A 23,900-nucleotide genomic window follows, 5' to 3' on the forward strand; every position below is an offset into this window, starting at 1 on the left:
TGATCTGGGAGGGAGTCTGAGTGTGTGAGTGTGTGTGTGTGTGTGTGTGTGCTCATGGTGCGAGCTCACACCACTTTGACAGCAGCCGCAGATGTTTCCTCTGATTGGCCCAGAAACGGCGGTCTCCACCCACTACAAACCATTACGACACGGAATCCCCCGTTACACCTCCCCCACTCCACTCACCAAAAAACACCGCCATGGCCACAGCCGGTTGCACATTAACCTGCTCTTGACTTTACCCATTACACTTGTCTGAAGGGGAATCAATGAGCAGATGAGCATGCATGTGATTATGTGTGTGTGTGTGTGTGTGTGTCAACATGGCATGAATTTGCACAAGTGTATGAGTGTATAGTGTGCATGTAGCAAGTGCATGCAGTGTGTGTGTCTGTGTGTGTGTGTGTTTGTGTGTCTGTGTGGCTCACCCTCCGTTGAGGGTGGGCGTCAGGCCAAAGAGGGTGCAGAGGCCCACTGACATGAGCAGAGAGCTGAGCACGGTAACCACGGCAGCAAGGGCCAGACCCCATTTGGATTTCACCATGTCAATCTTACCTAAGAGGACACAGAGAGGAGAGGAGAGGAGGAAATGGACAGATTGAGACAGGAAGACAGAGTGAGAGAGAAAGAACAAACATGTTAGTGTGGGTGTGAGAATACATGCTTAGAGTTATCAGGAAATGTGTGAGCATGGGCATCTGTGTGGGAGACTTGAAGATTAGGAAAATCTCGAGCAGAAACTTGCTCCTGAGAGATAATTCCAGGAACTATGCAACAACACACACACACACACACACACACCCCAAATCCACCGTTGTGTGTGTGAGCGAGCGTGAGCGTGGTGTGTGCACGAGACAATGCTGGCGCTGTGGTGGTGGGCACAGAGGTGTTGGCGTGGGCCGCGCCACCATGCCTTGTGCCTTATCAGAGTGAATTCTTGCGGGCTGAATGTACCGTTCCGGGAGGATTATCCCCCAGCCAGACTGGAACAGCCTTGGCCACAGCTCAGTCACACAAACCCTGCGGCTGACCTTCTCTAATCGGAGCCAGTGATCTCCTGCCAGGACTCGGCCGCAGTCCGGAGGACGATGGCAAAGAAGTAGAGGAGCCTCAGTTTGACTGATTACACTAGGCCAGAGGAACTGACCACACACACACACCAGAGTTTCCGCTAGAAAAAAATGGTGCCGGTCAAAGTGACCGGCAGAGGTTTCGTTTTCCGGACATTTTGATGATATGCCGGTCAAATATCCTATTATCCCTTCTTAATTAGTCAAATTGAGGAAAACTGGAGACAGGCTATGTAGCTTAAAGAATAACATAATCAGGCTGTATAGAATGCAACATGTTCATTAGCCTAACTTAAAACAAGGAACGAAGCGGACTCTTGCTGTCCATGAAAAGATACTAGCTAGATCTTGTTAGGCATGTTTAAAAAGGCTACGTTGTTTGTTGCTGCTACCCATGTTATCTCCAGTGGTGACTGTTTAACTTACACAGATGCGCACACACAAGAATGAGCGCTCACACCACTACCCCCTAATGCTATGCCTCTTTATTTGATAACAATACATTAAGAAATGTTTCCTATTCTGGGAAATGTTTAGTTTCTTTTTCTTTCGGCCGCGGTTCAATGATACCGTTTAATTGTGCCAGAAATTATCCGCGAGGAGGCCCTAACCCTGCAGATCATAGACAGAGAACGCATAGGCCTACTGTATGCTTTGGGTAAAGAACACTTTGCATGTCCAGTGTACACGGAGAATGACAGTGTCTTGGAGCGGCCGCACCCCCCGCAACTCCACTTCCAATGTCACTGATTCCGACAGATACGCCCGACACTTATGCTTTTTATCTGGTGGTGGTGGTGGAGTTGACCGGACATCTGAGGCTTCAGACGTTACCAATTTATCATCATCCATCGCGTCTAGCCTCTGAAAAAACTTTTAAGGCTAGTCTGCCTGGGCCTGGCCAAGTTTGAACCGCCTCACTCATTCGTTGTTTAACAATGTTTTAAGCGTGCACTTCCTATTTGAAATGCAGCATAGGCTATGCGTGTTGTTTAATAGCTTACTTTTCAAAAAGTAGAGCCTGTTCATTTAAAAACATAGCCAGAGGACGTATAATATAGGCTTACATATTAAGGCTTATTCTCAAATTCAGATTGCGTTAGGGGACGGGATTATTAGCCAATTTCAATCGGACTATTTGACCGGAGAGATTTAATTTTGTCGGACATTTCATTTTTCTTTCGGCCAATGTCCGGTAATTACCGGACAACGGAAACCCTGACACACACACACACACACACACACACCAGAAGTACAGCACTGGTGTGTGGTGTGTGTGTGTGTGGAGGGAGGGTATCTGAAATACATCAGTGAGAGCCAACATTTGGACTCAAGAGCTCAAAAGAAAAGGGCCTTGATTGATGACCTATGTCATGACTTGGGGACTGTCAAAGGCTAAAGAGCTTGGCATCATCCTCATCAGATATTTTACTTTAGTGCCAGCCATCCAGGTACAGCAGTATTCCAGAGATACCCAGCCCTTCTCCCAAAGATGCACTCAGCTTGTTGTGCTTTATGCTTATATCTGATCTAATACGTTGATCTAGGTAGAGCAGGGGTCGGGAACCTGTGGCTCTTTTGGGAACTGCATCTGGTCTCGGACAAACCTGCCATTTGTTTACTCAATAAGTCATGAATCATTTTGGTACTGTATTAAATTAAAAATGGACCTACTGAAATCAAAATGTTAAAATAGTGTTTGAAATATAATATATGTTCACGTAGTTTAATACATCCCATGTCTGTTCTCTACCGCTGAAGTTCACGGTTACGTCGATGTACTGTACAGCAGGGGTCGGCAACCCGCGGCTCCGGAGCCACATGCGGCTCTTTGATCCCTCTGATGCGGCTCAGCTTTTGAAAATAATTAATGAGTATTTAATTAAAATGTATTTTATTTTAGTTCATTTTCAAAATGTAATATTGTAGGTCTATCTGAGTAATTTAGCCTATATAACTTTCCACCTCACTTGACTCCGTAACCGTAGCCTGCACAATATTGTTACATTCGCCGTTTGTTGCCAAGTCAATATCAAACAAAACACTTTGTTACCTCTCCTCTCCATGTCCACCCTCTCCATGTCCATGTTTGAGTACTGACTGCCCACTACTGTTTACTACTGTTTTACTACTGTTTTACTAATGTACGCAGCCTAATGTTTTCACTACTGTTTTACCGCTACACTAGCACACATGTCCAATGGCTGCGGTCAGGCTTCTGCTACAATACTGAATGAATGGCTATAACCCTATTACCTCAACCTGTTCTTGCACTGAAATAGTTTTTTATTTTACCTTGTCTACATTATACTTTACTTTCCTATTTGTCCATATTATTTATGCTGGTCTCTAGACCTTACTCTTGCACTGTTGGACTAATGTTGGACTACTTTTTGCACCTTCACCATGACACTCACTCCCTTTAGCACCTTACCAGTCCCGGCCCTGTCACTACAAGCGTCTTATGCTTGATCACCCTCAAGCACATTGGACTTTCTTAATTTAATTTATATAGTGTATTTAGTATTTAGTTTTGTTAGTTTTCTTATCTTTCTTATCTTCTACTGTCTTTATTGTACAGTGGAGTTTAGTTATATGTTTATACTTATACTTATGTTTACCATTTCTGCTGTAAGTGCATGTTGTGTGTGATGTCTGTATGCTACTGAGACCCCTGAATTTCCCCTTGGGGATCAATAAAGTATCTATCTATCTATCTATCTATCTTGTTATTGTTGATGTGTGCGCTTCCTGTAGGCTAGATAAGGAAAATGTCAAAAAGGAAACGTCAGCGAGCACAGCTTGCGAGCGCGAACACAAGCGGGCTGAAATGGGAAAGTTTCCATCCGAAGACTGATTCTGAAAACGCGAAATGAACTGCCTGTTATATATCGCACACTGCATCGAGTTAGTATTGCGGTGTTAACCCTGTTCGGTTCCACTTGCATGTGAGAAATCTCTCACATATGAAAAATATAAAGACAAACCTGCGCTCACGTTTAAGGGCAATTTCGCGCAAAACTGTCACATCCATAACGCCAACACAATGCCATGGTATTTAGTTGCTGTTATGGATATGACAGTTTTGAGTGGAGTTGCCCTTAAATGGTGACAGCCTCAATTCTTGCATGAAACTTCACCTCACTGAATATGAGCCAGCCAGACTCCAAGGCCATCACCAAATCTAATATCTGGTATGCCTAATGTTCAATTTCGCCAATGACATGTCAACGAAAATTGAGTGTTGTGTTGTTAACTATGATGTTACTTTGCATACCAAAGGACACTGGAAAAATAGGAGGTGGTGTGTAGCCTACAGTACATGGGAAGCCCAAGGCCTATACTTCTGTCATTCCACTTTACATTTCAAGTTACTTGCACATTAGGCCTACTTTTGTAGAGTAGAAAATGTATTTAAAAATCCTCTGTTGAATGAAAGTAACTGTACGTTAAATATCCAAACTTTTTTTTGTAACCGTCTTTATGTGGCTCTTCTGAGATTAAAAAGAAAAAAAAATTGGTAAAAGTGGCTCTCCAGGCAAAAAAGGTTGCCGACCCCTGAGGTAGAGAATGGGGCAGGTCATTGATATATGACCTCCAACTCCAATGCTTGTTAAAAAAGTTTGTATAAACAAAACGTTTGTTTAGGAAATGGCAAAAACCACCTGATACATGAACTCTCTGGAAACAACCTGTTTAGATTAGCCCGAGGGAGGCATGGGAGGATTAAGTTCTGAGAAATAACAAGTGTGTCATAAGGAATGATGGACATGAGGTAGGGTGACTATGTGTATGATGGAGTTAGAGGAAAGGAAGTGGGAGTGTGAGTGTAAGTGTGAGTGTGAGTGTGAGTGTGTGTCTGTGTGAGTGTGTGTGTCAGAGAGATAGTAAGACAGACACGTACGGGTGGAGAAGTAGATGTAGGCGAAGAGGATGATGTAGGTGGTGACCAGTGGGATGAGCTCAGCGATGCCGATCTCCTCTTTGAAGTGGACGTGCAGCAGGTGGTCATCACGCAGGCTGCAGTTCACAGAAGGATGCAGCTGCTTCAGCCGGGCACGGAGGCTACTCAGGAACCTGCTCTCACACACACACACAATATAAACAAGGCAAATGGTCAGAGGAAACACACACTCATACATAAACAGAATCCACCATAAACATCTACACACACTAAACAAAGGAATGGAAAGGTCTACAAAGGTGCACAGTTAAGTGTGCACATTTATAACCCAACAACATGTCGTGAAAACAAATAAACACACACACACACGCACGCACGCACGCACGCACGCACGCACGCCAAGGAAAACCCAAATTCAAGGTCACACAAATACATCAACACAAGTTAACATTCATGGAGTCTCCTGGTGTGGACTCACCGGGCGTCATAGTGACTGAGCGCTATGGTGATGGTGTAGGTGACCGCACGCTTCCTTCCGTCCAGACTGACTCCCGTGTGCTTCCCTGGCACGCCGAACAGCAGGTCTAAGAACAGAGAGAAAGCTCTGTTAGCGTCCACTGAGCAAGACGCAAAACAGCATGTGAGCTGGACATGTAAGGGATAATAATAGAACGCCGGTCATTATTGGGAAAATAAGTCCCGACAGGGCGAACCGGACGCGGAGGGGTCTTGCTTCGCCCTGAAGGGACTTATTTTCCCAATAATGACCGGCGTTCTATACATTATCCCGCTTATTATACGGCTACTTGCCAAAACGAAAAAATAAACTCCATGATATGTCTCTTTACACTTATTATGACCGCCGCTAGCGAAGCTAGCGAAGCGGTCATATAGGGATTGTCAAAGTTTTTTTTTTTTTTTTTTTTTTTTTTTTTTTTTTCCCCCGTCATCTACTTCCTGAAATTTTGGTCAACGATACCCGGGGCACCGAAACACCGGGGCACATGAAATTTGGTGGGTATGTAGCCCCACTAGACTTTTACGGAAAAATTTCGTTTGGTCCCCGGGGGCCACTCCCCCTCCGCGCTGGGCCCCCCGAAACCCAAAAAATGCAGTTTTTCCTAAATAACTACCTGAACCGTGGCACCGAGGATGAAGAAATTTTTATGGTATGTTGGTCTCAAGGGCCCACATCAACTTAGCCCATAATCACTCATTTGTGATTTGCACCCCCCCGGTAAAAAATGAAAATGCAATATCATTCTGCTTTAATCGCCCCTCTCTTCAGTAAAGACGTTCAGAACTGCACCAAAGTTTATGTGTATGATTAACCTGACATTCTCTGGGGGTATGCCAAGTTTCGTAGAATTTCATCCATGGGGGGGTCTAAAAAATTAAGTTATGTGTACATTTAGTGACTCTACACTCATTGGCCTGTAGATGGTGGTGCACACATATACACATGCACACACACACACAGGCACCCACATACTATCGGTATTAGAACGGCTGATACATAATTACAAATTCAGTAGGATTAAAAGAAAGCCAAAATAAATATTCATCATCATCATCATGGCTGCATTTCCAGTATTGGCGATAAGTAGTCGTTTGTCCACTAGATGGCGCATCGTTGCAGTGAGACGTAATTTTGTTGGAAGTTAATCTAAAGTGGGTTAGAAAGACACTATGCTTCCTACAAGGACAAGACTGTAGGCTACAGTAGTTTACCGCAGAGAACGTCTAAGGGTAGGATGATTTCTGCATGAAATGTAATTCCCATTTCCTCTTGAAGCCGAAATAAATCTGAGAATGTTTATCGGACATGCTTGTTTTTTACTGCAGGTAGGCTACGTTAATCCTATCAATAGCAGAACGTAGGTAAAATAATTTTACCGTTAGCATGGTTGAGTGATGGAGGCCAATTTGATTATTGATGTATTTGTAGAAAACCATAAATGCGTTTATAGGCTACCAAGCAAATCGATAACAGCACTAATTGTATCTTTCGACTGTCATCTCATTTGCTTATGACCATAACCTAGGCTACTAACAGGAGCTAAGTGAGTTAGCCACAACACGTTCGCTACGTGATGGTTTTTTAATGGAAAATATATAGGCCTAGGCTACCTGAAAGATAACCTGTCTATGATCCCGTGATGATCTACATCTCCATTTAAACCAGATGTTTTAGAGCGCACGTTGAGATGTATTCAGGGCAGGGCTGTACCTACACATATTTGTTGCACGTGCTACAAAAATCATTCTTTGCGATGGATGATTTAATACCAACGTTACACCGGTCAGATACAGTTTTGCCTATGGCTATTCCGTGAGACTGAGGCGCTTTTTGTTTGTTCGAAGTGCGTGTTTAGGGTGTGAGAGGGGAGTCGATGTGCTTTGATTCCAGCTTGGTAGTTGTAGTCTATGCGATTAAAAAACACGTGTGTGTGAAGTATCCAAACAATGATAACGCTTTCATTATGGCTGCTTTAGCCACAGACCTTGAGTTACTGTACAGTGGGTTGGGTTCCATTTAGAAGTGTCCACTTCATTCGCCCTTTCCGTGATTCACAGCTACGTGAAATGTATTACTACTGATATGCAAAACTATTAACTTTTCGCCAAGAGGTGGCAGCTTGATACTGTAAGGTGTAAGCCATTGGTTCCAACGGAGATTTTATTTGGGTCGCCAGCATAGCCTGGTGACAATTTGTGTTGTGTAATAGGCCTAGCATAGGGCCTACCTTATATAGCTTATAGTTTGGTAACAGTCACGGTTTTGTCATGCAATGTCTATGCATTTTTGCATTTAGAATAGCTCTAAAACCGGGGGGCGAACACGTCGCAGGGGGGGCGCCAGTGCGTGGATATCTCAATCGCAAAATTAAACAATATTTCTATCGGGCGCCTACCATGGACTAGGCTGGGTGAAAATCAAAAGATTGCGTCAAAAGATTGAGCTTAACCATGGACCTCATGGTTGCAAAATGCAAGGGAACATGAATCAGCATATTATTTGCACAAACAATAACGGAGAGTAGCTCTTCAACTTTGCCCGTTAAAATGTGTATGAACAGTCTCGCAACGCATTTCATGAAGGCCCTTTTGGACATGTCAGTTATTTGCACCACTGGGTAAAACGGCATTTTGTTTTAGACTACTGGTATTTAATTTGTGCATTGACAATAAAGCTGAATATAATTTGAACTAGATGACTAAACCTATGCATATGTAGAAGAAGAAACATTCACAAAAATCCATGACATGACCTCTCTTCTTGATAGCTGTTGAAAACTGCATGGAACTGACAGGGATTGTTTTAGTTTAATAATAAATAAATAAATACATTATGCTGCTACCTTCTGCTTTTCCCAAATACAATGTAGCCTACAGGTGTACCTTTCATCAGTCCAGTTGCAATGGATGGACTATGATGAACTGCCCTACTTGTGATTGTTTAGAGATTTTAAAGGTTTTATAACAATGTTACAGATTTTTTGGCCCAGAAACAAATCTATTCACCTTTGCAGCGCCAGTAGGCTACTTTGTGTGCGGAATGTGTGCAAACACACATTCCAAACAAGCATACACAAAAGTTTCAAGAGTGGGGGATGGAGTAGAAGATGGAGACAAATTCATTAATATGATTTATTTTCGCGGAATGGATGTGCAGGACTGAGCGGCGGTCATATTTTGTACCGCTACGCGGTACATCTAGTTTGTTACCGTTTCGTCGTGGCTTTTGCTGAGAAACATAGTTCGCAACACACACTGAACTTGAATCAAACATTCTTTAGAACACAGCTGATCAACCGTCTGCTTTCCCTTTTGAATGAAGTTCCAATGCAAGAAGTGAACAGACTATTTGCGGAGTGATATGGAAAAACTTAAATCAGCAGCACAAAACCCGTTGCCATTGACAGCGGTAATTATATGCTTGCAGCGGTAATTACATGACAATATTTTACCATAGAACGTTGGGAAATCCCATTTAAGTCAATGGAGCGTTCTACTAGCATTGTGAAGAGCCGTATAATAAGCCAAGTTAAGGTCATTTCCTAATGACCATCACCGCTGGGGGCAGGATCAGAGGCCAATGGATTTGGCTCCCTTAATGATCATAATCTGAACTCCATTAAACCAGATAAAAGTTTTTTGTATGAAGTTAAACAATGCATTTGATGGAAAGATATCCTCTGCTTTAAAGGTATTTGTGTAGTACTACTGGTGTTCAAGTGAAATCAGAGAAGAACACGTTCTCTTCAGGGTGCACAAAATAATTTGCAAATATAGACCTACACACAACAGACAAGGCAAATGTCCAAGACCATCACAAGCTTTCCAAGTGGCAGCCCTTTTGGCATAATTGCCACCAACTGAACACCCAGGACCTTTGCACAGAGTTCCCCCTCTCACATGCGTTCATCCAGATGACCGATTAATCCTCTCAGACCCACCCTCCCATCCTATGAGCTATTTAGATCATAATATGTTATGATCACATTTGTAATCTCTTAATGATCTTGTGTTCTTTACAATAAACTGCATATTTACCTCCCCTCGCTCCCTCCCTCCATCCCTCTCTCTCTCCCATCCCTCTCTCTCTCCTTCCCTCTCCCTCACCTCTCAGGGTAGCAGAGGTGTGGAGGACTTTGGGTTCATGCTTTTGGACAGTCTTCAGGAGGTCAGGGTCCGAGTCAAATAAATCCTGCTGGTTCTGCCAATAGTTGCCAGGGGAGACCAACAGGCAGCCGTGTTCAGGCAGGACTGCCCGCATGCGTCGTAACCCTGGCAACAGGTCAGTCACCTGCAGACAAAGCGCCTCCAGGCTGCGGACACCCGAGCTGTGAAGCATAGAGGGATAGAGACAGCCAGGGAGAGATGAAGAGAAAACATGAGACAAGAAAAAAAAAAAAAAAAAGAACACTCATGCAAAACTAGCACAAAGACTGAAATGGAAAAGCTCATTGTTCAAATGTAAAATGAGAGCGAGAGCATGACCACATGTGCACGTCCAGCTAACGGAGCCTTAGTGTGGAGCCTGGGATGAGAGGCCAGCTCACCTGTCTGAGTACACATGGTTCCGGATCTCCTCCAGCAGGCTGAACACACGGCCCAGGGGGGAGCGGAACACGTCCACCGGCACTAGGGTGTTTTCCCAGGGGGAAACGGCAGCCTTGACCAGGACCTGCTGGATGTAGGCCACGGGAGGCCCTCGATACTAACCACAGCCACAGAGACAGATAGCAGAGAGTGAGGAGACGGATGCATTAGTCAGAAAACACCATAACCAGGCCTGAAAATGGAGTTAAAGAAATGTTCCTTTGGGAAATTCTTGAAGAAACTTTCATTTCTACAAATGAACAAGAATGTGGTGTGTTGACAGGAAAATGCTTAAAGCAAGTTTTTTTTATTATTTTTGCATACAGCACAAAACAAGAAATAATCTAAACAGACTTCTAACTGTACAGTAAAGATTATATATTTCCTGTAAGTCCTGTTTATAAGCTCCGTTCGATTTCGGCAAAAACATCATTCCATTGAATAAGCTTAAAACAATTCTGGACTGTCCACACAAGACTTCTCAGGAGAGATATAGAATGTGAGTAGGTGTATTTCAGCAAGCCCATATCTGTGCACATTATGCACTCAAATACACATTCATTCATAAGCAAATTTGGGTGTGGCTGCATGTGTGTGAAAGTGTGCTTGTGAACATGCCTTTCATCAGTATGCGACTGCGCGTGCGTGCGTGCGTGCGCCTGTGAGAAAGTTCTTACCCACTCTGGCCGCTCCCCCAGGTCTCCCTGCGGCTCATGGGAGGGGACGATGTAGTCTCGCAGGCCAGTGGTGAACTTCTCGGGCCCTGTGCCAGGCAGGGGCAGCTTCAGCAGTGGGTAACTGACAAAGGAGGCATTTTAGGAAAGTTACATTGTGTAGAACACACACACACACACACACACACACACACACACACACACACACACACACACACACACACACACACACACACACACACACACACACACACACACACACACACACACACACACACACACACACACACAAGAAATACCTTCTGCATGAGAAAAGGAGGAGGGTAAAATGTGAAGTAGCTGAGACATGCATTCACACAAAACTTTCAAATAGCACCACTAGCCCATATGGAAAAGGCATGATGTTTGGGTAGCCAACCACAACGCCATGCCCAAGAGCCTTCCCTCCCTCACCACAAACAAACACCCACAGTTCCCCTGTTGAGATGGCGCTGCACAGAAGAAGCAAAGCTTTATTCACGGGGCCATTTCCAAGGAAATGGGAAATATTACAAAGCATGGGCTTGTTTCCCAGAGGGCAGCGCAGGAGGAAGAGGGCACGGACAGATCATTTCTCATGGCCCCCGTGTTGAGATAAGCAGCCTGCAGCAGCACCCTGCCTGCCTGCCCGCCCCCACTCCCTCTCTCCTGAGAAAGGGCTCTTACGAAACAGGGGCCCGCCGGCAACCACTGCACCTTCCCCTCTGAGCTCCTCTCACCCCAGGTGTGTGTGTGTGTGTGTGTGTGTGGGAGAGAGAGGAAAGAGAGAGAGAGAGAGGCTGGGGTGAGAGAGAGGAGGGCGGGAGAGTGTGTGAGTAAGACAGGACCGTCCACCACATTCTTTTTAGCGGTCGGCACTGAAGGCCCACGTGCTGCCACGGGGACCGCCAGAAATGGAACGGAAGATTTCTGATTGACGCCTACACCCTGGAGCGGTCACGTGCTGTTCACCTGCATTCTGTTTAGTGGGGGGAGAAGACACTTAGGGGCACTGCACGTTCTCAACAGGTGTGCACAGGGAGGAGGGATGCTCTGGAATGGGACTGTGGTGCGATTCCTCACATTCCAGACTGGGGTGTTTTTCGAAATAGATGCCGTTTCGCAACGTTTGGAAATGGCATGGGGTGGCATGGGGTTACTACAGGATTGCATAGTGGTGGGATTGACTGTATTACAGTACATAGTTTATCCTGCATCTTGTAGACATGGCCTACCAGACAACTAAAACAGTGTTGTGTGATCAGATGGGTGCAGATTGAGATATTCACATACAAAAACAGACTCCTGTTTACTGCAAACCCCACAGTGCAAAGTGCATCTTGGAACTTGGGTACAACATCCTGTTTGACGGTCATCTTTCATCTGTAATAGCCCATAAACCCAGTGTGTAATAGGCTTAGGACGTAGTCAACACAGAACCAAACAGTAATTGGAACTGCAAGAAACACTCTTGAACTATCCATTTCTTCAGAAAGTCATTTTTACACGTGTAAGCACTGGAAACCTAGCCTGGAAAATCCAGACCCTGATAATCTAGAAAGATTAAGAGTCTGGCAAAGAACAATATAATGGCCCAACTCGAGGGGCGGCAACAAGCATGCATTTAAAAATCTCACTGCACGCAATTGGATAATACTAGACCAAGTTTACTCTGAATTATTTCGGACTTCGACGCAATCGGATAACACTACGACCAATGTGTACTGTCCTCCAACGTTGCAGCGCTGTCTTCATCATTTTAGCTGGTTTCCCGGAATGTTGGGGTAAAAGTAACGTGCATCATTGCTCTTTGCCAGAGTGTCTCGCAGAGACAATTCCATTGTGCTCTCGCAAGAACTCTGGATTTCCAGGGTACTGGAAACCTTTTCCAGCTTCTGACTCAATGTCAACCTTCATAACCACTCCTGAAACATTAACCGAACGTTTCAAATGAGTTATAGGAAAATTGATTCTGCGAGGGTGCACGTGGGACGCGTCTACGTTTTAATGGCGTCTCTGAACAATCTGCCATTCCTCAGCTGAGTGAAATTCTCCTGTACAGGGGCAGCACAGAACACAGAGCCTGCCTTTCTCAGGGCGCCAGGCTAAATTGCCAAATTGTTCCCCCTTCTCACCCTGCTCCCTGAAGCTGACTCAGGTCACTGTACCTCCACAAAGGCCCGTTTTGTAGCTCTGACAGCCTGGGAGAGGCTCAGCAGATGCTGGTTCCTTTTCTCAGGGCGCCACTTTCTCACAGCCAGCTTCTTTTTTTTCTCCGCCTGGGGGTCTGTCCTTTAAGCGAGCTCCAGGACTTTTGATTCACTCAAAGCTGGCGGGGGCTTAACAAAACGCAGAGTTTCTCTGGCACCCGGACAAAGTTCTGAGAAAGCACTTTTTCAGTCATCGCACTGGTGAGCTCTCCAACGCCAGGCTTCGGCCCTTTGATGTAATCTGGAGTGACCAGATCTGCCCAATTTGTGATCACAGCTCCGTCTAATCCGGCAGAGTCTGCAGTTCAACTGGGGTAACTCTGTGTGCTTCACTCTCCGGCTAAAACCACTTCCAGCGGGACCCCTCCAAGCATCAGTATGGAAAGAGACACATTTTGGGACCTTTTTTGTAGCTTATGAAGAAGCCAAAATACTTCCTGAACAAAATTTGCTTTGACGTCAATAAATGCTAAACTGTCATGTAACCTACCATTTTGACATTTGCTTTTGTTGTCTTAGCATTGCTTCAGCACATATTTTATCTTTGTTTCAAAAGTTGTCTCAAATGTTCGTTTGTTCACTCATTTCAAGAGACCAATGCAACCAAGACAATGACAACTAACTGTTATTCACAAAGATTCTTAAGGCTAAATGTAGCTCCTAACTGGCGAAACTCAAAGAATTTGTGCTAAACGTTGTCTGGGATGCTTAACACCACCAGAAACAACCAAAACCATTAATTGTCGAAACATAAACTAAATGTAATATTTTAATGTCAATCAAATTAAATCACGTCCTGTCTATGTAAATGTGTCATCATACAGATCCATTTAAAATGTTACGGTGTCAATCCGCAGTGTTGCTACAATTTCATTTGTTTATTATTGTCAATGTTTATTTCTTTCTTATGTCCTTCTGTCGCTCATCAGCCAATCACTGAAGTCACTGCAAGCAAGCATGTGCATGAGAACTGACGTAACCATAGCAACGGCGCTCTCATCTAAGGAGACGGCTTTTTCCTTGCTAAAAGTTGGTCTCAGCAGCTTTGTGAATAGGTTTTAAGACAAAACTCTTAGTTAAAACATTTTATGAGTTTTAGGAGTATTCTTAGTGCTAACACCACAAGCTTTGTGAATACAGGCCTGGGGTAATTAGACACTGGTGTAGGATCTTTGACAACAGAAAAATTCCCTCATCAGACTGCTTTGTTCAACTGAATAGTATACACCATAACATGGCCTGTGAAATGTGACCCAATACTGGACAGTGAATAGATAGAAAAATGGCACCAATATCCAGACCAATCCCCTCCTCCACACAGGTGCACACAGTCCCTCAGAACAAGGCCCAGGGCCAGTGGCTGGTCCCTCACTCACCAGCAGGTGAGGATGCTCGCGGACGTGAAGAGGATGATGGGCACGGGGTAGGAGGCGCAGAGCAGGCCGTGCCGGTAGAAGGCAGCCGAGATGCTCTCCCGAAGACGCTCTCGCACCGTCATCCTGCAGGGGTGGGGTCAGCTGGACGCCATGGGCACGTGGCGGGCAGTCGAGCAGGGGGCACTGGGGACCATTCAGGGACCTGGAGAGGGGAGAGACGGGGTTAAAGTTAGGCCACGGCCAGTCACAGGGGAACATAATCCTCGAGTCTGTGGTCTAAGAATATTGTGTTCAGTGTTTGTTTGCTTTTAAAACAAAATTACTTACTTAATATATTTCAATGTAAGAATAAAAGTACATAAAAGAACGTTAACATAAAAAAATACATCAATGTAATCCCGGGCAAAACCATTCAAGACAGGCTGGGTGTAGATGCCATGGGAAATGCCTCGTCATTATCAGAGCATGAGCAACACAAAGAGAAAAACAACCCAGACAAACCAACCCCAGACATGAGCTCCACCTCCACCTAATTTTATAACTCACTTAGAGCACATGTAGGCAGGAGATGAGACCCATGAGTGCCTGACGCAGCCAGAGAATTCAGCTCCCCTGGGTCAGGTGACTATATAAAGCCAACACACACAGCACAACAACAACTTTTACAAGGATCTGTCTTATTTCACTTCATATTATCAATATTTCTTTAGGTCAATGGGTTGGCGTAATCATTTGTGAAATAGATTCCCTCCTCTACAGTCTACACACACAAGTGGACATGCGCATGTGCACACACACACACACACACACACACACACACACACACACACACACACACACACACACACACACACACACACACACACACACACACACACACACACACACACACACACACACACACACACACACACACACACACACACACACACACACACACACACACACACCCTGTAGTATAACCTACCAGCACATTCCTCCTTGGAAATTTACCTCCAGAGTGTCTATAGCACACACAGCAGTCTATAAATAATCCCCACTCTCACCACAAACGCGTTCTTTCAAATAACAACGCAACAACCATTACAACGAATTCTCATTACAACATACTGCCAGCCACACAGAAGCGTTAAACTGACGAGAGCTAGCCTGCACCACAAGTGCACTAGTAATGAAATATCTGGTTGGTGGATCCAGTTTAGAAGACTCCACGGGTCAACTTGTTTACTAGGTTTGGGGAATATTTTCTGTGATGAACACTGGGATGAAGTGTTGAACACCAGTCAACAATGAAACCAGGCTGCTAGTGCTTCTGATGGCGTCATGAATCACGACCCACTCCAGAAACAAGGTGCTGCTCACCCTATGTGCTTTCTCCTCCCTCACACACGTCTTGTGTTTTGTTCATCCCTTCATCTCCTTCTCTCTTTTCTTTATTTTGTCTTTGTACAAACCCATATTTCTCACCTCTCTAGTGAGGTTACACGAGTATGCCAGAGGCCTTGCTTTTGGCAGGTACTCAATGTCTCAGTCAGTGAGCTAATCCAGGATTGAGCTGCTCACAGCCACGCAAATGAGGCTCAGGTCCATCCCTCTTCTCTTTCCACTCCCCCCTTCTCTCTCTCTCTCATTTTGCGCGTCTCATTCTTTCCACTCTATCCCAATGCCTCTCCTTCATTCCCTCAGTCTCTCTACCTTTGCCACCTGATCGGAGAAGCGTAAAGAGGTAACATGATGCACAGAGAGCAGACTCCACATCCCACCAACCCAAACAAACAGCAGACTCCGCTGGACTTAGGGTGCCTGTGCGTTTGTTATTCTGAGCTACCTTAAATTGAGGAGTCCTTGTTAGGTTTGTGTACATGCAATGGAACTGGCATTTACACCAACATAAGCATTGGAGCTGCTGGTGAACAAAGAATCATTTAAACTATATTAGTGAGAGCAGTAGACATATCGTTCATTACACTGCAATGGGGGTAGATTTTCATGCAGATTACAAGTCATACACAATACAATGGGGTCAAACTGAGGACACAGGTAGCAGCCATGACAGAGAAAAAGAAATAATCTAAAATTCAAAAAAAAAAAATGCCTAGGGCAGAATGAAAAGTAGTAAGTAATACGCCACAAAAAGCAATTCAGAAGAGACTGTTCAGATAATAAAACACACTTGCAACTGCAAATTCCTTCATATCATGGATATTTTTACTTCATGGCCAACACAATAACAGTCATTGTTCTCCCCAACCCTAGTATGAAAAGACGAGTAGGCCTACCACTTAAACACGATTCATTTGACACGATTTAATTGACATTTTCCCGCCAATGGTGCCTCAACAAAGGTTATCAGTGTATGTTAACGGGCAAAATCTCAGTCAGGTTCAGAGACATGTGAGCTACAAGGTGCGCATTTGCTTGAGAACATGTCAACTGCATGATGTGTGTTTATTTGAGTTAGGCTACTTGAACCCTCTGATCTCGCAAACCGAAATAGGCTCTAGAACGCAGACGGTGCACACTGGATACACAACAACACAGGAAGCACAAAAAGGTTGGGCACTCGAAAAAGCGTTATTAAACGTTCTGTTAGTCGTTCATGAAGGCACTATTTTACAGTGAAAGACATTTCTCTTGAAAAGGTCATTGACTTTTACTGACGGCTAAGAGCGCAATAGTTTGCTTTTCTCGACGGTAAAGAGCGCACCACTGGCAAACTTGTTTTAAGATTTCTTAGAAGTTAAAAGCAACGTCTCTGACTATCGGAGGAAACATGCCTGTATGTATACATGTAAAACAAATGTCTAGAATTCTATATGATCTGCACATTATTACACCAAGTGACAGGCAAAAACGTGTACGACAAGATGACGCAAGACCAAGGTAACAATAAACACCAAGCTAACGTTACAGTAGCAAACTGCATGCCACAGAAATGAAGGGAAACAACAAAACCCCTTGTGCTTGCGAAAAGGCTGTGCTGGTCATAAAAAAGTTTAACGACGCTAATTTAGCGGCTGGCTATCAAAACAGTCACAAGCCATTAATGCAAAGCAATTAGCGTGCCAGCGTAACGTCTGCTAAATGAACTAGCGAGTGCACAACACCATCAACGAATGCGCTGAAAACTGTCCCATTAGAAGCATTTTCTCTATCGTTATTGTAACACACGTTACTAAAATCTTTCTACAACTCAGCCACAGTCAAAGAACAGTGAAGTTAAACTTCCCGGTTTACAGTAGCAACAATTGACTTGAGATTTTAATCTCATTATGTTTCTGTCAGAGCTCGCGAGTTCATGACAGGTGCTGGCTCCACATCACATCATAAACAGAACCCATGCCATGTTTCAAACCATGCAAGCAAAATAGCTGTATGAGCCAATCATCAGAAAAGGTTCAACGTTAACTTTTGTATTTTTCAACACAAACTAACGTTACCGAAACGCTCATTATTCTTAACCCATGTTAACTCAATGGCAACCTGCAGCAGCATCCTGCTTGCTAAAGAAGCTAGCGTGTAGAATCTAATTTGTAATAACATAACATAACCACGAGTTCTCCTCTGGATCTGTTCAGCCATTAAAGTACCAAGCGTCTGTACTACTGGGAAATTCTGACTAACGTTTGAATGTGACAAACGTGCGTTTTAACACATTTACTACGTATTCTACCAGCACCAGCTAGCTCTACCAACACTGCTAAGTTAATTAAGAGAAGTAAGTTAACGTTACACCTATGCACCTCGCGGCTCGCTCTACTTTCAGGAGGATGAAATTAGCAGGGGCCTGAAGCTACCTAGCTAGCTGCTGGAGAGCAACTGGTACAACGTTAGCTAACCCATTTATCAGTGTCTCTAAACATTTACAATTAACTGGCACTTACCAAGATACATTGATTCCTCCGCTTTAACAAACACTCTTCTCCAGATAATATATTGTAGACGCACCATGAAGTATATTCCGCGCTAGCTCATAAGCAAAGCTGATTGCTACACTGCATCATGTCACGGCGGTACACAGTAACACTACAGGCTAGTACCATACACTACGGCAGAGAATGTAGTTAGTTCAGCGCACAAAACAGTTCCCCCACTGCACAATGGTTCCCCAGTGCTCCATTGGCTTCAAAAACACACGTGGTTACTGGCGTAATAGGCGTATTACATAGGTGGCTTACGATTAGCCAGAATTCCTTTTTTCTAATAAAATAAAATAAATAACGCAACAGTCCTAGCCTACTTGAAAAAATTAATAAACATACTATCATGATACCATTATATATTTGCTGTTGAATGATTTAAGCATGGATTGCATTGTATTATACTAGCCAGGATATGGGTAGAGCTTTCTAAAAATCAAGAAAATAAGCAAAGGGTAGTAATGTTATAAAGAAAAAGGGTCAAAGGCAGGGTAACAATAGTGCCAAAATGGTGGTTTGTTATTCTATGATTTGGTGGTTTGGTATTCTATGGTTGTTTTCAGCTTTCTATGGTAGGCTATGCACGTACAACGTAGGCTACAATAGGCACGTAACGTAGTCGCTTATTAAACCGAAAACTTTCCTGGTTATCGGTTCTCTGGCTAGGATACCCAACAGTTTCGCCGTTAAGCCCATTGCCATTTTGCTCAACTATGTCCGCTATTATTAGAAGAATCATCAACACCAAGAAAGCTCCGGCGGCTATTGGACCTTACAGGTAAAGTTGTAGCAAACTTTTACACTACACGTGACGCATATTTGGCCGGGTTCACCATGCAGCCAGTAAAACACCTGTGCCTTAATTTCCCGAATACCTTGCCATCTTTCTTCATGCTTATGGCAAATACTTAGTATTAGTACAAGTATAACAGTACAAGTATTAATGTCTTGATATTTTGGGAGAAATTAATATACAGCCTATGCTTCTTATGTTGGGGAGTTTCCCCTTTCTTCCAATGACAGCTCAGGGAGGAGTTTCTCTTTGGATGCACCGTCTGCTCTGAATGCCTGATTAATGTGACCATGCCAGGCGTGGACCATCATTGTGCTATTGCCCTATTGCATAGCTTTTCCGCATCTTGTGTTATAGATGGTGTGTTGTGCAATAGTGTCAACAAAGCCTTCTCCAGTGAATGTGTCGACCTAACTGGAATGCATTAACAAGACTACTAGCCAACAGAGGGAGACATTTAGGCATCAACACCAGTTTCTTCATTAGGCCTACTCACATTCAATGGATAGCTGATGAGAAGAGAATTTGACTGGAAAAAAGGATAATAGGTCTAATCAAGAAAGTAAACCCTTTTTTGCAAAAGCAAATTTCTACAACTTTGGGCTTAAATTCGAATGTAGCAGTCCAAAATAATGAACTTGGTTTCCATATCAAATAATCAAAAGTTGATCATGGCATGCACAGATCAACTGTGCTTTTCAATAGATATTTCTACCATCATGCTTCAGGTGACATGAATGTACACAAAGTATTTTTCCTTGACGTAAAGGCTGATATAAGATATATGCAAGTATGATCACATCATACTTTCCCAGATATGGGTAGCCTATACTGTCTTGAAAATGATATAGCCTAGCATAATAGATGGCCCTTACAATGACCGAAGGTGCCGAATGTCACTGAGAAACAGGGCTTCACACAGATCAAACTTGAAGACATTTTCCTCTGTTCTGGTTCTTCTTATAGCCAGGCCGTGGTGGTGGACTGCACGGTGTACATCTCTGGCCAGCTAGGGATGGATCCAGTCTCTGGCCAGCTGGTAGCGGGAGGAGTGCAAGCCCAGACCAAACAAGTAAGGCTGAGGTCACATTTGAAAAAAATACAATTAAATTAAAAAAAATGAAAGTAACATAGGCTACTCCAGTTCATTGTATGCATCCCTGCTGTGAGGCTAATATTTTGCTGAAATAAATAAATGTTAAATTTTATCTGTTTCATTAAGAAAAAAAAAGACATCTGCAGATATATGTAACATGCTTTTTTTCCAAGGCTCTCATAAACATGGGTGAGATTCTGAAAGAGGCTGGGTGTGGATATGAAAATGGTAAGAGTTAATACTAACCATGGTTGATAACTAATTAGCTAAGTATAGTAATGTAAGAAAGCAAAATTATAATAGTTTTTTTATGTTTCAGTTGTGAAAACCACAGTTCTTCTGGCAGACATCAATGACTTTGTCAGTGTTAATGATGTCTACAAAGAGTGTAAGTAGAATACAGTAGAAGTACACCAAGATATCAGACAGGCAAGGTTTTGATCCCCCCTTCCCATCTTCTTCCGATGAATTGTGGAACCAAACCCACCTAACTGCCATTGGCCTCGTTTTCATCATTTGACATTCTTCAAATGGTCACTAGGTGGCGATCAGTCCTCTTCGTATTCAGAATCTGCTGGGAAAAGAGGCGTGGGCCCAGTGGAGACATGTGGCACTTCTGTGTGCAGGGTGGATCCAAATATACACAAATTGCAGGCTGGGCTTGAACAAGTTCCACTCTGATTATCTTCACTATGGCACTGGTTGACCTTGAATTTCCCCTAGGGATCAATAAAGTATCTATCTATCTATCTATCTAAAAGTCCACATACAGTTAAGATCAAAATTATTCATACCCCAGGCAAATATTGATTAAATGTTGATTTTCTCTTTACCGATATGTTTTTTTCTGACTGAAAATTACACTGCCACATGCCAAAAGGCTGTAAGACAATGTGGTAGAAACATGGAATGAAAAAAGAAGCGTTTTTATCTTTTTAAATTTTTTTTATGAAAAATGGCATGTCCCAAGTTATTCATACCCTCTTTAAACAATCACTTGAAACATCTTTATTTGCAATAACAGCTCTCAAAATGGTTCATTTTAAACCTACCAAGCCTCTTCATGTCTCCAAAATGATTGTAGATTGCACCTTTTTAGTAGCAATCCGGGTTTTGTGGCAGGAACGATTCTTTGCCATCACTCTGGCCTTGTGCTCACTTTTTTGACGGATTGAAGTTTGGACTATGGCTGGGCCGCTCTAAAATGTTGATATCGTTTTCTGTTAACCATTTCTTGCCTTGTTTGGCTGTATGTTTTGGATCATTGTGTGCTTTAATGATCAAATGATCTTTTCCTCCAGAATCTTAATGTAGCCTCTTGTTTTAGTGTTACCGTTTACTTTGATAGGTATTATATGAACCATTTTGAGAGCTGTGAATGCAAATAAAGATGTTTTTATTGATTATTTAAAAAGGGTATGAATAGTTTTGGACATGCCATTTTTCATAAAAATGTTAAAGAAGATTAAAAACGCTTCTTTTTTTATTCCATGTTTCTCCCACACTGTCTTGCAACCTTTTGGCATGTGACCGTGTAATTTTCAGTCAGAACAAACATATTGTTCACATTAAATCAATATTTGCCGGAGCTATGAATAATTTTGTTCTTACCTGTAATTTTAGCCAAACTCTTGCTGTTTACTTCACATTTTGGGTCATGTAACCAAGTCAATACTGTGGTAATTGCTCATGAGGATTTGCATAGAAAAGGGCCACTTAAGGTGTAATGAAATACCCTGGTCTTATTTACGCCGACTTTGGATTTAACAGTTATTTTTAATGATTCATAGCTTGAACTAATTGTGATTGTTTAGATAATGTATTTAGCAGTTATTGAGTAAGATTATGAGGTTGAGGGTGCTCCCTGTGCAAACCATGATTTAACACACTAGCCAAACTGGCAGAAACAAAGAGTAGTGCACATGTTCACATAGCCTCAGGTGCTATTTGTTCATATCTATGACTTGCATGCAGAGAACCAGTTCTAGGAGGGGTCCTACCCTCTTGTTCATTTTGACATGGACAAATCTATTGTATTCTCTGAAAATCACTGTAAATACCTGTGCAAAAGACATCCAGGCCCTGTTCAACTGCAGTTACGTGTTCCATATCTGATACAACTAACCATGTTCTCGTTTCTGTCAGTCTTCCAGAAAAGCTTTCCTGCACGAGCAGCCTACCAGGTTTCCGCACTTCCTAGAGTGAGTACTATGTGATGGACACGCCAGGTGTCAACATGTTTTTGTTCTAAAAATAAATGAAAGTGCTTGATCATTTGCTTCAACTCCTCAGAATGGCATAACTTAAATATGAACATATTTAACATCATTCAGGACTTAACTAGGTTGAATGTCCTGTACTGCCTGTATGCGGCATGTCCATTCAGTCTTTGCAAATATGCTGTTCACTGGCCATTCACTCCAGTTTATGGAGAATTCTGATTTCACATTTGTGGGCAATGATAGCTTCATAGCAACAAATGTAAACAGTCTATACACAAACTGCTATTGTTTGCATGGGAGGTTGACTCTCCTCTCTTGACAGGCTGGACTAGTTGAGATCGAAGCTGTGGCCGTCCTAGGCCCCATCACAGATGCCTGAAAAGCCTTACAGACCACGCGCTCTTCAACTGGACAGAAATCAACACTACCAAACATGTGCCTTGAAGATTCCGCTCGTGCACAACGTTCATATTCCTCGTTGTGGAGGATATTCTATTTCCTCCATGTAAATGCAGATTAATTATGTTCTAAGGGATTGGAGTGTGGGGTTTGATTAGGCCATGTAGGGCTGTCCAGGACGCTGCTGGGATCCGCACCTCCCTCCCTCGTCACCAGGCTGCTTTCACTTGCCTCATTAACTCTTAATGAGCAGCGTTTGGGGCCGCTCTCCTGATAGCTGCGGCCTGTTTTGTTTTCCTCCGCTTCATATTTCAGCATTGTGCTGAGTGGCTGATCGTCCCTGAAGATATCTGCAGCTCCTCTCTGTACTAACTCATGGATGGCTTAGCTTAGCTTAGTTTAATTTAGCTTATCTTACGATGAAATTTGTATTCACATTCTCATTCTCAAATCACAGAATACTACTGGCTGTAAAATAATCAACTGTCCTGTCTGAATTTGTTTACTTGATCATTTTGCTCAGATTTACTTTTGACTGATGAATTGGTACTATGAGGAAAAATTGCACTATTTTCATTGAATATGAATATGTACAATTGAAATAAAATCATGAGTCTTATTTATTAGTAACAGCAACTTTATTCTGTACACTAAAAGCTAGTGTGAAAGTTGAGAGATGAGTACATTACAGATGACAGTTGATCTCTGCATGTTACACAGTAAAACAAACATGTGGGGATAGCACTTGTTCCTGGTTTTACAGGCGTACATGAACATGACCTAAATTCACAGTGAGAAAAGGCACCAGGAATCCTATGAAAGGTGTGCAGATCTGATGCAAATTCAAGAAAGTGAAGAACTTCTTGAGACTTTGTTTCCACATTGGTCCATAATTTGTGCTGATACAGTATCTGAAGGCAACACTGGATAGTTCGTGCTGTTTGAGTGCAGCTGAGATCGCAGGAAAGGGATGATCTCCCAGACCCAGAAGGCTGCACTGTATGTCAATGGTGGAAGACGAACTGTAGAATTCCATCAGTCCCTGCTATAGTGTTTTGCAATGGCAATTGTCTGAAACCAAACAAATCCCAAATGTGCTCTAATGGGTCAGC

At 43.2% G+C, this 23,900-nt stretch overlaps 2 protein-coding genes across 3 annotated transcripts in view; one reads left to right on the forward strand and one right to left on the reverse strand.

Annotated features, from left to right (window-relative positions):
- scap (SREBF chaperone) overlaps positions 1 to 18,428 on the reverse strand; it is a 33,922-nt gene extending 15,494 nt beyond the window's left edge. For both annotated transcript variants that reach the window (XM_076280940.1, XM_076280939.1), the window contains exons 1-8: positions 18,243 to 18,428; positions 14,359 to 14,560; positions 10,758 to 10,878; positions 10,041 to 10,198; positions 9,601 to 9,821; positions 5,453 to 5,558; positions 4,975 to 5,147; positions 429 to 555 (exon numbers count right to left, since the gene is read on the reverse strand). In XM_076280940.1, the coding sequence (XP_076137055.1) occupies positions 429 to 555; positions 4,975 to 5,147; positions 5,453 to 5,558; positions 9,601 to 9,821; positions 10,041 to 10,198; positions 10,758 to 10,878; positions 14,359 to 14,480 (1,028 nt within the window). In that variant the 5' untranslated portion in view covers positions 14,481 to 14,560; positions 18,243 to 18,428. The remainder of the gene's footprint in view (positions 1 to 428; positions 556 to 4,974; positions 5,148 to 5,452; positions 5,559 to 9,600; positions 9,822 to 10,040; positions 10,199 to 10,757; positions 10,879 to 14,358; positions 14,561 to 18,242) is intronic.
- A 433-nt stretch (positions 18,429 to 18,861) lies between these two features.
- On the forward strand, positions 18,862 to 23,407 carry LOC143119438 (2-iminobutanoate/2-iminopropanoate deaminase-like). Its single transcript, XM_076280943.1, has 6 exons — positions 18,862 to 19,056; positions 20,038 to 20,143; positions 20,341 to 20,395; positions 20,487 to 20,555; positions 22,313 to 22,368; positions 22,712 to 23,407. The coding sequence occupies exons 1-6, from the start codon at positions 18,992 to 18,994 to the stop codon at positions 22,766 to 22,768; spliced, it is 408 nt and encodes a 135-aa protein (XP_076137058.1). The 5' UTR covers positions 18,862 to 18,991; the 3' UTR covers positions 22,769 to 23,407.
- The last annotated feature ends 493 nt before the right edge of the window (positions 23,408 to 23,900 follow it).

This window comes from Alosa pseudoharengus, unplaced genomic scaffold (assembly GCF_046254945.1).
Source record: "Alosa pseudoharengus isolate Yale_2024_CS ecotype anadromous, Long Island Sound unplaced genomic scaffold, YU_APseudo_1.1 YU_APseudo_1.1_scf_12, whole genome shotgun sequence".
Taxonomy (NCBI): domain Eukaryota; kingdom Metazoa; phylum Chordata; class Actinopteri; order Clupeiformes; family Clupeidae; genus Alosa; species Alosa pseudoharengus.

Bases quoted from the DNA above. Each gene is read 5' to 3' on its own strand.
- LOC143119438 (XM_076280943.1), top strand. From the start codon at position 18,992: ATGTCCGCTATTATTAGAAGAATCATCAACACCAAGAAAGCTCCGGCG. The intron at 20,396-20,486 runs GTAAGAGTTAAT...TTTATGTTTCAG, and splicing joins TGGGTGTGGATATGAAAATG to TTGTGAAAACCACAGTTCTT. The intron at 22,369-22,711 runs GTGAGTACTATG...CTCTCTTGACAG, and splicing joins AGGTTTCCGCACTTCCTAGA to GCTGGACTAGTTGAGATCGA.